Genomic DNA, 14531 nt, shown 5'->3' on the forward strand with positions numbered 1-14531 from the left:
GCAAGCACAAAAGAGAGAGCGAGAGAGAGAGAGAGGGGAAGTGGGTCAGCAGTGAACCAGCACAGCTCAGTTTTCTATAGAGTTGAAAAAGTGCCTATTTTACCCAATCAGAAGGGTCAATGAGAATTCCTGTTCGAAACCCATGTGACATATTTCAGAGCCAAATAAGATATGCAATGAGAAAAAAAGTATGGTGGGACTTAATTTTGAGAATTGACTGGATCGTGAAAATTGGGCATTCCATACCAAAATGGAGCCAGACTTGAATGTGAGTTTGCTAATATAATGGCTCAACATCTATTTGGCTACCAGTTAAAATTATCTAATTGCCTGCGTTTGGATTATCCAATAGCCTGGGCTGGCCCTTGTTTGAGAGGAAGAGCAAATTATTACATTTTGATTACAAAGATCACAAAGACAAAAGTAATTTTCTATGGAACAACGTGCACTGATCAATCGTTCACAATAAGACCAGGAATATGCATTTAGAAAGTAAATAGGGTATATTCTGTTTTCATGTAAACAAAGCAATGCACATTTGTATGCTTGGGGTTTGAGGGCCGGGGGTGGATAAAGGCTAGAAGAGTAATCATGATGTGTTTGCACTTTCACACCAAGATTAAAGACATGTCAAAATAAGGGCAGCCCTTCAGGTTCACTCTGTATTGTGAGAGAGCTAAAATGACAGGATGACGGTAAATGTTTGCAGGTGCATACTGGCTTGTGTGAGAGAGATTACACATTTTGTTTACCTCTCTCTGTGCATGCGTGTACATATAAATGAAATTACATATGTGTATGGCCATACCATCCCATAGTGTGTGTGTATGTGTGCTCACAAACTGAGTTGCCTATGGTTGTCACCACAACAATTGTTCCTAGATCAGATGCCATTGTGACCAAATAACATAACAGACTCTGATACATTTAATATCGAAGTAAAAAAAAACATCATACTGTCTTTTAATAAATCAAATACACCCCTCTCCACAATATAACTATCTTTTTACGATGGGAACAAATATGAACAAAGTAATACAAATTTACGTCACATTCCGAACTTCTAGTAGAGAGATGGAGTGTCAATCAAAACCTTAAATATGATTAAGCAATCATTTTCCTATCTCACCCATTTTGGAGAACAAAACTAGTTCCTAAGTTCTAGTAGCTCAACTGGTAGAACATTGCCAAAACAATGCCAAGTTCATAGGTTCGATTCCCAGGGAAAACCAAACTGATAAAATTTATAAATTGACAGCACAGTATGGGGCCATTCAGACGGAACATGTGCTTGCGATTAAAAAAGCTAGACGAAGCACAATGAATGGCACAGAATCTCGAGATGAGTTTTTGAAAAAGGTGAAGTTCTTTTCACTTGACATGCCATCTTAGAATTTCGGCAAGAAAAAGAACACAGCAAGAAGCTGCACACCGTTCAAAGACATCTGGACATCTAGCACATATTTACACAGAGAAATAAAAAAACAGAGCAGACAGATGCAACATTTTGGTGTGAACGGCCTCTACTGTAAGTCTATTTGGATAAAAGCATCTGCCAAATGCATATATGTAAACTAGAGCACCTAGCAGGCTGAGACCTCAGGGTTTTAGTGAACAGCACAAGGCTGCTGAGAGATTTGAACGTAACCCTTTTCTAACCTCTTAATGGCAACCACCTGTAATCCCACCCAACATCTGAGGGCTGCAGCCAGGGATGAGGGTGAGAAGTGCGTATCAAACACTTATCAAGCGCTGTTTACATCAAATGACGTGTTTATTGCTACCAAGCATGTTTTTCATGACAGAAATCAAGCGGTGCCACACACATACATTTTATCAATCCCACACATACTGCTCAGCTGTGCCAACATAAATTTAAACAGAAGTGGGAAGTAAGAAGTTTACCCTCCTGACAACTGTGTTCCCTTGCCGATCTGAAAGTGTCCTAGAGTAGCTTTTCTGAGAGAGTGCATTCGCTGGAACACAGCTATTGATTTCTCTGCTGAGAGCTTAAAATATGCCTTGAACTGGCATGTAACTGTGTAAACAGTGGATTTGTGCCTAATTTTGCAGGCCTTGAAAGTGGGATTTTCCTCCAGATCTCCTTTCTCAACTCCTTTCCATCTGTGCTTTTGAAACACCGGGCTGGAGGACGATGAGATCAGGCTAATCAGTGATGCACTTATAGCCTTTAGAACCATTCAATGACCCATTTCCCAGGGCATGGCTCCTAAAAGCCAACTGCAGCCACTGATAATGACCACGTTTACATGCACTTAAGAAAACTGTTAATTCAGTATTTACAGTAAGCGGTGTACTGAAACGTCACGTAAACAAGAACGGCAATTTCTTTACATTGTTAAAGGGATTAAGAGAAAGCTTTTTAACAAACCCAGGTTTCTTTTGAAGAACGCAGCTTATGAGCCAATGTAAAAACAAAATGTTTTTTTAGAAGTGCACATGTGCGTGAACAGACCGGAAAACACACATAATAGGATGGAGCCTAACAAGTCAAAACAATTAAAAGAATTCAACATCTCTTGGAGTACAGTGGGAAAAGCACAAACTACAAAATATACACACTGATGTAAAATATTGACTGTCCCTCACGTTCACTTACTGTATATGCACCCGTCCATTGGGGGAATGCCTTGTTTAAGAGTGTCCATTTAAGACAAAAACGTACTATTGCAACACAATTTTGCTGCGGATCATGATAGAAAGTTAAGGAGAAAAAACAGCAAGAACTCTGGCGCAACAGAGAATAAAATAGTAAAATCTTCCGCGAATGCCATGTTTGTTATTTACACAAGTGTTGGTATGGAGAAAGCTGCTTACTGATCAAGCTGGATGTATACAGGTGTAAAGAGTAAGCCGCTTATACAAGGCATGCAAACGGGAATGCCACTTTCTTGCAATAAGCCACTTTCTAATGTCCATATAAACGTAGTCAATGTTTAGTTCTTAGCTATCTTTAGTTTTTAATAAAAACCCTATGAAATGGCTTGACGAGTGCAATTTTCTTTCCTGTGTTGATGTATTTCCTATTGAAACAGGAAGTTTCAGCTGGTCATATTGAGCCAATAAGCTTTATTTATGTCACAGCCATGAACTATTATTTGTTACTATTATAACCATTTATTAATGCAAAATGTATAAATGTAGTTGGTTGCAGGTGATGTCATCTTTATAAAGATGAAAGAATTCCTCACTTTAAAAAACGAATAAGAAGAAAAAGGGAAAGAAAACAGCACTCTTACGTTCACTGTTTTACATCTCTAGGGGATAGGAGAAAAAATCTAGATTTAATAAGTTAAGGAAGAAAGAGAGTGAGAAAGTTCTCGGAGAAATAATGTTACAAGAAGCTATGATTACAGACTTTGTAAAAACTTCAGCAACAGCCAAGACAGGCTTTGGTTATTGAGAGGGCTTGCATATTCTCTCAGTAAAAAATGAGCCCTTTTCTGAGAGCGGCAGAGCCTCTTTGAAATAGTGGGCTGCCATCCCTAAGGCTTGTGCTGCAGTGCCAGTCTTCAAGGACTCCAGCTGTAAGCTGGATGACAGCCATATGCCTCTTTGGGACTGCCACTGGGATGAGATGCACACAGAACAGGCATATTTTACGTTTTTTTTTGGCAGTTCATGTACATAAAAGTGAGGAAAGCTGCAAGAGATGGGCTGTGAATGTAAAAAGAAAGCGACACTGAAAAGTGCCAGAGTGCATTAATTAGGAGCCCACGCTCCTGTGTGTGTGGAAAAGCGGCCCTGATAATGAGAAGGTTTGAGGAAATAGCAGGGCTTGGAAGAGCTGAGTAATTGCTATGATCAGGCGCTGTAGGGCATGAGTGTCGCAGAGGAGAATCTCTGCATAACACAGACCCTTGCCACCACACGAGTAGCTATATACTCATTCCTTGCACCAGGGTCAGAAATTAATCACGACTCAGTCAAAAAATTCTACTGAATAATACCCCAGATATTTAAAGTATGGAGGCATTGTGAATTTTGCATCTCTTATCTAACATTTGATATGCTTCATACTATTCTATTCTATATAGTTACGGGTTTAGCGACTGTACCTTCATGTTCCATGTTTGTTGCGTCTTTCCCCTGGCCAGCGACATGATGCACCATATAGCTGATCTGCAGATGCGGTTATTTTAAAGACAGTAGACCATAGCGGAGACAGTGAGCATCAATATAGATGGACACCAGCATCTTTCGCTAAAACACATATACTGTATATATATATACTGTAAATACATATATATTCTAAACAGAAGAAGATCCCCCTTATCCCACTACTTTGGTTGTCTCTGGGCCCCCAATGTCCTCATCCTTGGCCAGTTATTAAGAAATTATTATTATTTATTTTACTGTTTAGGATGGATTTATTATTATTTTCTTATTTTACAAAGCACTATTGCTGCCAAATTGGAAATTTATAAAAATAAAAATAAATGTTTTTACACATTGTCAGAATGGCTACGCAATGATAGAAGTTATTAATGTCCGGACCTTTAGTGGGATGGAAATGTCGAGACCACAACTATTGAAACTTTAATTGAATACCCCTACTCTACACTAACAACACGTATTACCCTGAAATGAACTAAGTAATTAACACTTCTACTGATGACCCCTTAAAATAGGTGCACGACTCCTCTGCATTGAGGTGTTAAATAATATCCACATTGTGGCCCCTCCCCCTCCTTGACATGCACTGCCATCATATTACATTTGTTCTTGTACTGTTTAATTACTATTACCACTGAAACATGGTGTTAAGCATTATTAACACCAGCAGTGCACAAGGCTTCTCCCTCTGTGATGACAGGCCAACATCAACATCCTAACACCTCGCTCACCCGTGGGAACACCCACTCACAATCTCTCCACCAATACAGTGCATGTTATTTAAAGAGCAAGACTCTTGGGGATCTGGGTAGCTCAGCAAGTAAAGACGCTGACTCCTGGAGTCACAAGTTCGAATCCAGGGTGTGCTGAGTGACTCCAGTCAGGCTTCCTAAGCATCCAGTTGGCCCGGTTGCTAGGGTGGGTAGAGTCACGTTGGGTTAACCTCATTGTGGTTGCTATAATGTGATGCTCGCTCTCTGTGAGGCACGTGGTGAGTAATGTGTGGTAATGCGCTCAACAAGCCACGTGATAAGATGCGGATTGACGGTCTCATATGCAGAGGCAACTGAGATTCATCCTCCACCACCCAGATTGAGGAGAGTCACTACGCCACTACGAGGACCTAGAGCGCATTGGGAATTGGGCATGCCAAATTGGGGAGAAAAGTGGAGAGAAAAAAAATAAGCAAAAGACTCTCACACTAATCAAGATTTCAGTTTGAACTCGGTTTACAGGGCTGTCAGATTGTAGACAGTCAGCCAACATACACTCCAGGGGGCCTGTAAGCCCCTTAGGTGGAATATCCTCAGCTACAGCGAATCTGCTTGAAAGAGTAGTTCGTTTAGCACAGTCTGTAAAACTGTAAACGCACAGAATTATTCCAGGGAACTGCTGTAGTCACGCTCATACATATTGAGATCCATCGCTCGTATCAGCATTACAGGGCATGTGTGAATAGTGATACGAATGTTCTAGTGAGGAAGGAGCATCTTCTGCAAATACCCGTTCCATCTTGCCAATAACAGACGAGTTTGTGAGTTTCAGCAAGCTACACATGTAACACGTTCTCTCTCTCTCTCTCTCTGCATATCATGTGTTTGTAATGGAATACTAGCTAACTGAAATCTGTGCATTATAAACTGTATACAGCCAACTATTTAAAAAAAAACAAGTAAAACAGTTGCTTTTATTACACGATAAACCGATCAAACAGATGTATGCTATATATTATCACATGACCTCATAACATAGCATGTTTTAATCCAATATGTGGCATCCGGTTACCACCTGGGAATAAAAAAAGCTATTTTGAAATTTACATTTAATTTGGTGTAAAAATGTCTGAAAATGTGGCCATCCAATCAAGAAAGATATGTTCAAATATTGCAGCTGATAGTTCTTCCAGTCAGTGTCAGAAATAGGGGCTCAGGTCAAAACTGCCACCAAAAATTTACAAAAATGCCCACAAAATTCAAAATGTTTTGTTTGTGTTATCTGATAATTATTTAAATATATTATCATACAAATTATAAATTGATGATGATATACATTTTATAGGAAACAACCTAATTACTCAGATTAATAAATATATTTGACAGAATTTATTAAAAGCATTTTACATGAAAGGACGATGCTGTGATTTTTGTCTGATTAGAAACAAAAGCCCCCAATAAATATACAAACAACGCCCTTAAAAATCTATTCCATGGAGCAAATATTGCCCCTTAATAAAAAATGCATCCGGTTTATCCATCACACTGAAAATGGAAGGTAAAGGCAGCACAAAGGTAGCATGTCATCCAGGTATTCTCATACTGTGCAATGTATACATACTATATATTCCTGCAATTGTCAGAATAATATGGTAGTATGCTATTACGTACATAGTCAGAGACAGCTATAACAGGGATTCCCCCATCACATCCCGCTCACTTCACTCTTTTTCGTTCCCTACCTTCCCCTTCAGCTTGACATTTATTAGCATGTAGGTGTGAGAAAAAATGAGTGAAGAAAATATTAGCACGACACAAGCAGAAATCCCCCAAAAGGCAGTGTTTGGTTTCTGTAGAAGAGCGCTTATCACCAAACAATGGCTTCAAAGGCGTCGAAACGTTCTTTTTACCCACACATTGAAAATGTAACCAAGGAACTAATTCTGACACCCTCCCCAAACCACGAGGGAGTAAGCCGATGAGGTGAGACACCGTGAAACTGGACGAGCGGAAAGAAAGACAAGCAGCAACGAGAAAACAAGAGAGAGAAAATAAGAAAAAGGAAAGGTGAACAAAGCAACAAAATTCAAAAACAACATTGCTGGATTTTGCATACATAAAAGGAATAGTTCATCCAAAAACAAAGTACATTCTTTGATCATTTACTTACCCTTATGTTGTTAAAAACCTTCATCACTTACAGTGTTTTGTAAATTACAAAAGGATATGTGTATATAAAGCTCTTGACTTTTCCATTCAATTAAATTGAATAGTGAGTATGACTGTCAGGCAACAATTTCTATCAATAACTGCTTACATTTTTCTCTTTTCTTTACACAAAGCTATTTTATGGCTATAGAAGACACGTATAGTGTACAAATCTTATTCATTACTTTCATAGTGCTTTGTGGAGTCAGATAACCCCTGGTTGCCATATACTTTCATTGTATCGAGAGAGCCACTCAGACATTCTGTCATACTTCTCCATTGGAGTTCCACAGAAGAGAGAAAATCATATGGTTTGGAACGATATGAGGGCGAGCAAATGTTGACAGAGTATTCATTTTTGCGTGAGCTATTCCTTCAAAAGCAGAGCAGAGAGCGAGAGGGATCCATGGATCCATTGAGCAGATGGGCTTCACACAGACACAAACATTAAGAGAAGCAATGCACATTGCACTCTGAACATAGAAGAAAGGAAAGCAGAGGAGGATGAAGCAATGGGGGAAAACAAAGGGGAAGACAGGCATGCATTACTGAAGCTTGCTCTACAAAAAGGCTCCTAACACAAACACACATAAGAGAGGCTGCTAGTGAGGGCCTTCCAAAGTACAACAGTGACCCATATTCAACCCTCCCTCACACAGAAAGGTGCAAAGGTTCATGCTAATTATAAATATGCTACCCTGGTTCTTCAATCTACCCGTCCAATTGGATTAATTACACATTATCTCTGTGGGCCCTCCAAAGTTCAATGGGTGCTTAACTTGTTTTTTTATTTATTTTTTATAAATGACAAAATCAAAGTTTGTGCTGTTATTCAGCAAGAGATGCTAATCAAATAAATATGCAAATGATAAATATTAATCAGAAAGTCTTGTCACCTGGGGCACCCAATTCCCAGGCACCTCTTTTCACGCAGCTCTTGCTCAATTACATTGTCAGATAGATGAGCCCATTGTTAGTCTTTATGAGTTACTTCTACAGGAACAGGGAGGCAGACAGCAAGCTGGTGCTGAGGTGCTACTCACTCTACGCCCGGCATGAAACATCAACCTGACTACAACGACAGCTCTGTATTTAGGTCAGCTTCATTTGCAGGATCCATCTTGTGGTGCCTAGAGAAACAGACTGCTTTCTTTCCTTATCATTAGTAGTCCATTACAGCAGGCACACCCACTGAGTTAAAGTGCTCTGAAATTACATTGGACAGAGCTGAGCCATGATAATGCACAAAGCTCATCATTTAAGGTCTCATAGATTTCATTCAGAGCATACAGTGTTTAATTGGACGCAAACGAAAACGAGGCTGTGAGGGATAGCATTTAAGGAGCTTTATTCATAAAACACAAGCATGACACATTTTATTGTAAACTATGCATCATATTAAATAAGAATTGTTATTTCTCAAAAATTCTTGTGCTTTATGAATGAGACCTAATATGTGGTACAATTGTGTACCTAGCCTACCTCTGTAAATTTCAATTGGAAAAAAATATGGGTTGTGAAAATGTATATGTAACCTAATATTATTAATCACAAAAGTACCAAAGCACCATGGTATGATTATGTATCATGGAAATAACATGTTTTTACTAGTTCCATTCTTTGGTATTCTTTGGAGTGCATAAGAGTACCATGTAAATACCATTGCACAAAAATATGGTACAATATATTGAATAAACTGTATTTCCGTCACTCACAGCCTAGTTTCATACAGTAAAAATGTCTTGGACAGATGAGTTTTAAAAAATAAAGTGGGGTCCAAAAGTCCACCCCTTTTATATTATTAGCATTATTATGAGTAAAAACATGAATTTATCTGAATTTCAGGATTTCTTAGTATTTGTTATACTCTCTTGTTATGGTTTCTTTTGTTAAATTACAGCATGCACTCGAGCTGGCATGTTTAGTTCAAAACCTAATGATCCATTTTATGCATGATTTGAAAATGTTCCAAAGAGGATCTTGTGTGCTTCAAAGGAAGCATTGAAATCTGACCTTTTGTACAGAGTTTACATGGTCAATGATGCAAAATTGCTTGCATTTGAGTAATGATGTGCAAATAGTGCAGAAACTTAAATATATTTGAACTTTTCTTTGTTGCAAATAAAAACTAAAAAAGCCTAACACTTTTTATTTACAGGTTTAAATAAGATTTTGAATCCCAGAATTTTTTAATGAGGGATTGTGGACCCCTCTGTATGAGAATTTCAAACAAGCATTGGAAAAAATAAAAAAAGATAAAAGATCATTTTAAATAAAAAGAGAAAATATCTCACAGATTGAGATGGGATTTTATTCTTTCAGATTCTGAGTGAGGTGCCAGAGAGTACATAAGTTGTATCTCTGACATCTCTGACAAATGTAAAAGCTTTTGGAACTCAGTGGCTCAGGCCTTCTCTCTATCTTTCTGTTTGTGATGTAGAAGCCTTTCTGTGCCTGTCCACATAAGACATCAGAGCACGTAAAGGTCCACAGGTGGCTCTGATCTGTTATAATCTTTGACTCTGCCCTATTCCATATTTTTACAGTCTTTCATGTATCTGTCACTCCCAAGCCTTTTGACTCAGGGACTCTTAGATTCATCTGTTGCATCACAGACATCCAAATAACAGAGTAAAACCCTCACACTGATGTTAATGGAAACTGAACTCTATACACACCATAACATTGTACCGTTCCATCAAAAGAATACAGATATACTATTAGATGGGGAAACATAGTCTTGTCTTGTGCATCTTTACCCTTTTTACTTTTACAATGTTTCCTATTTTCCATTTATGATGTACAGCCCTTGTTGACTGCAATTTTACTGCTGACACTTAGTACTGCAGATGTCTTTGATTTTGGAACAAATCAGGTCTCTTGCATAGTGACCCAGCTCTATTTCTCTCCAAAGAAAACACTAATTTACAATCAAGTTTTTATCAAACCGCAAAATGATTTTAAGACATTACAGATACTACAGCTTAATTTTCTGTTAAAGCATAATTTTCTGTAAAGCTGAATTGAAACGATGTGTGTTGTGAAAAGCGCTGTACAAATAAAAATGACTAAAGTTTACTTTCATGCTCTTACTTTATCAAACAGCAATGTCAAATGTAAATCAAGCCAATCACTGAAACAAAAGCACCACCTTGAGGATAAAAAAATAAGTAGAATATGTATGTGCACACGCCCATTGTTGTCAATTCATTGTTGCACAGAATATCAATGTGATATAATATTTATTTGTACTCATTCCACTTGCAATAAATAAATAGATATCCTGTGATAGTAAACTTATATAGATATGAAGAAATCATAAAAATATAATCACTCTTACATACCTAGAGTCTCTAATGACCCTAAACTCTTTTGGTACTTAAACCATTATAATTATTTTATAATAATTATTCTTTTTTTATTTTTTTTTTGCAATTTTGGCATTTTTTATTTTTTGTGATACAATATTTATAAGAGAGATATTGAGTAATGCTAAAGAGATGTGGGCACAAGTGCAAGGGGTGGAATGAGGTCAAGGGTCACTAAAGACTCTTAAGTATGCGTTATATATATACATTTACACTTTTCTTTTTTTTTTGGGCCACGATTCTCTGATTGGTGGATTTCTGATTATTTTTTCTTCAGCATCATGGTAGTGCAGTTCTTACCAAGGAATTCTGCTATTAACACTATTAATAAAAAAGAAGACAAGAGAAGAATTTAAAATTGAGTTACAACCTCCGAGTTCAGAGCTGACTTTTAAGATTTATAAGTTATCATTAAAAATCTATTACTCTATGGAGAAAATTAATGGGATTTTAATTTCCAGAACCTGACTGTTGAACATTTCTATCTTTCTTTGATCACATTTTTCAAATCAAATCCTCCACCTTTTACTGTTTCTGTATAAACCTAATGGGAGGAGAGAAACATGTAATCCCAAAAAAAGAGATAAAGAGAAAGAGAGGTGAAGGGAGGTGAAAAAGGCCACAAAAGACAAAACACAACTTTTCTGCATTTAAACATCAATTAACTGCAGGTATCCAACGCAGAAGGCTTTCACACATTAATATTCTGTATCGTATGGGGGACCGCATGAAAGGCAGAAAGGCTCATACTTGGCTCAGGTCTGCCACAGAGCCTTTTGATGTTTAATTAATGTTCTGCTTCTTGAATATGTAAATGTAAATAAATGTATAAAACAAACATACTGTATTTGCCACCAGCGAAAGTCTGAAAGGACTAAAACTTTTACTTTGTCAGAAATAATTAAATAAAGTGGAAGACGCAAGCACTGTTCCTCTTCACATGTTAATTTATGCATCTTTAACAGAAGACTAGAAAACAATCCTAATGAGTCATAAAGACTGAAAGTGAGGAGAGAAGAAGGGAAAAAGCAGAGCTACAACCAGCACTATAGTTACCTCATACTGTCTGTGCTGCCAGGGAGTAGGACACACATAGCATTTAGAATAAATGAGAAAGATATTTCTGTACTGCTAAAATGTGTTTAAATTGTGAACCCTGCCAAAACAGCCCTGGATACACTTCCCCCGCACATAATTAACACACTGTCCAGAACCCATTTATTTATTTATTACAATCTTTTTAAATAGCTGCCTTAAGAACTTGAGTTTAATATATTTGTGGTTTAAAGTGAAGAGTTAGGGCCAAAATTGAATTAGCGTACACTATGTCTTGCGCAGTGTTCATGTTTTTTTTTTCATCAGCATAGTACACAGCACATGTGTGCTCATTAGGGATTGCTCTGATCAGGATTTTTACAGCCGATACCGATTAACGATTTTCTTGTCATTTGATCGGCCGATACCAATCCTGATCATTTCAACTTTTATCAGGAGCTCTGTCATAACTGGTTATAGAGTTTTTTATCTTACAACATTCATTGAATGTTCCTCACAGTCCCATGATGAAATGACAGTCAAGCTGAAGTCTGAAGAGCCACTCATGTTTTGCGACATGGGCGATCAGTTTATGAGATTTAAAGTTACTCTAAGGTAAACTGAAAGCCCCCTTGAATACTGAGGTTTGTTTGTTTTATGTGCATGCATCTGAACGGGCTGCGATCAAAGGAGTATACCCATAAGGAGTAAAACCGTATATTATAGCCTTAAATCACGAAATGTACTCTAAACAAGTATGTGACTGAAAATGCTTCTAGCTACGTAAGCTTAATTTTACACATTGTGTTTTGGAATGTGTCAGAACTAGGGATGCCATGATTATATTGTTTTACTATTAACCGCAATTAAAAATGTCACGGTTATTTAACCGTAAGAATTTAGAATCCCCAGTTAAAAAACGTGAAATGCTTTTTATACACGTGGCAAACATTTTTAATATAATGTATAAACAGATAATTTAAAAGAGTTTTTTGTGTAGATACTGATCAGCGAGTAAACTTGAAAAGTTGCATCTAAATCATCTGTACAAATTCATCATATTCAACAATAAATGTCAATTTTTTAGACTGTCTGACTTTAAATCGCCTGCTGTAAACAATTTTCCCGTTATTATGCATAGTCCACAGGTTTATTTGTGAGATGCTGTGGACAGTATTTGTATAGTCTGTTGCTGTTGGGGTGTCTGATAAACAACAGGTAAATTGATGCTGAAGAAAAAACTGTTGGATGACATGAACTACATGTTGTGCACCCACAATAATCTTACAGTTACACACTTTTGAAGCACTCTGGTTACACTGAAGCACATCACTAAGCTCGGGATGTGCATAAGCTGTGTAGTGCACTCTTATAACCTCCCATTTATTTTTTTGTGTATTTATCTTATTTTTTTATTGCAGGGGTACCCTTAGCGTCCACATATCCCCCAGAAATATGTCCACTTAGATGTTCAATTGTTATATGATGTGCATTTTTTGCATCAGTGCTGTTGCATAATAAGTAAATGTGCAGATAATCGTAAAACAGGTTAACCGCAATTGTTTCTCAGACATTAATCTAAACATCAAAAACTCTGCTGCATCCCTAGTCAGAACACAATTATGAGTATTCGTATGCATTGCATTCTCAGCATTACCACATAGTGGGATGTCTTCTACTACATATAGTGAATACTGAGGTTTGCTTATTTAATGGCTCAGACATTTGAAGGCAACTCTAAGGTAACCTTAAATACTGAGGTTTGTTACTGCCATAGTACGCATGTTAAGTATGAAACTACACACTTTCACGCTTTGGCCAAGTATTCATGTCTCTGGTTTGGAGTAGAGTATGTTTCTCGCATTTCTGGCCAAGAGTAGCAGGGCTACTAAGATAGCACCTATCACGGGGGCTGCATGTATGCATCATGCAAGCAGATACTGGGACAACAACAAAGTCAGGGTCGGGAGGATTGTTCAAATATTTATCCAAACACAAACAGCACTCGGAAGAAGAAGAGCTCAATGAACTCAATTGCCCTCCAAATAGCACCACAAGTACTGGAGCTGCAGGGAGGGCCACTCCAATCATGCAAAGAAACAAGGACATAGATATAGAGGGAGACAGGTAGAGGTAGGAGGAAAACATTAAACCAGCACTTTGAGGGCCACTTGAAGGAGACCTACAGGTCAGAATCCCCAACAAGAAAGGTCAGAGGTTGAACTCTTTCCAGCTTGCAACGACTGGTGTGTCCAGCAGCAGCCCTGAGTAGACGTCACATGGACAAAGACAGACAGAGAGACACACTGGAACAGAAAAAATCAAGGTTTAAAGACAGCCAAAAAGGACATAAAATGAAAACACGGACAGAGGGGGAAAATGACGAGACATGGACAGGTTGGCGTGGAAGACTGACATTGGAAGAGTGAAGACAGGAATGAAACATGAAGTCAGAGTTTCATGTGTCATTGGAGCTAATGGCAGAATGAGAGTGCATTGGCAATGAAAGAGAATGAGCACCTTCCACAAGAGTTTCCCACCAAAACACATTCAAATACACGCAAACAAGCAGAACAAACAAAAGACATACAATTCTAAATAAAGATGTGGAACATCTGTACAGTGTGGGAGGCCGATCCAGCAATTCCCCACAGTTTCACACTCACCACAGGGCCCTTGCTGTTTGATAGGGATGCTGGTCTTGATCCAGCACTCTTGAAGTTTCCTCTCACATTCATTGGGGTATGTTTTGCCGTCCTTTCCGCACAGGGGCTTGTAGGTGCCGTCGCATTTGATGGGGTCGCAGGAACACCGAAACTTTCCATTTTCCAGCAAACACTGTGCGTTGAACTTACAGCCACTCGGGCAACCCCCTGGAGAATAAAGAAACATGTATACTTGACACAACAACATGGCAATGGAATCAACACTGACTGGAGACATCTTTCTCGCTCTCTCCATCTCACTTGCTCTCCCTAGTTCACTTGCTCAATCAGACATCGAATATTGACTTACTCAAGGGCTTTGAATTAATTACAATGCCTGATTATTTAATCAATTGATTTGAGGA

General features: G+C 38.1%; 1 protein-coding gene across 4 annotated transcripts in view; it reads right to left on the reverse strand.

Moving 5' to 3' along the window:
* Nucleotides 1-14531, reverse strand: part of LOC127618731 (agrin-like) — a 318903-nt gene that overhangs the window by 87936 nt on the left and 216436 nt on the right. For all 4 annotated transcript variants that reach the window (XM_052091344.1, XM_052091343.1, XM_052091346.1 and 1 more), the window contains one exon: nt 14128-14334. In XM_052091344.1, coding sequence (XP_051947304.1) covers nt 14128-14334 — 207 coding nt within the window. The remainder of the gene's footprint in view (nt 1-14127; nt 14335-14531) is intronic.

The sequence above is a fragment of the Xyrauchen texanus genome, chromosome 25 (assembly GCF_025860055.1).
Source record: "Xyrauchen texanus isolate HMW12.3.18 chromosome 25, RBS_HiC_50CHRs, whole genome shotgun sequence".
NCBI classification, from domain to species: Eukaryota; Metazoa; Chordata; class Actinopteri; order Cypriniformes; family Catostomidae; genus Xyrauchen; species Xyrauchen texanus.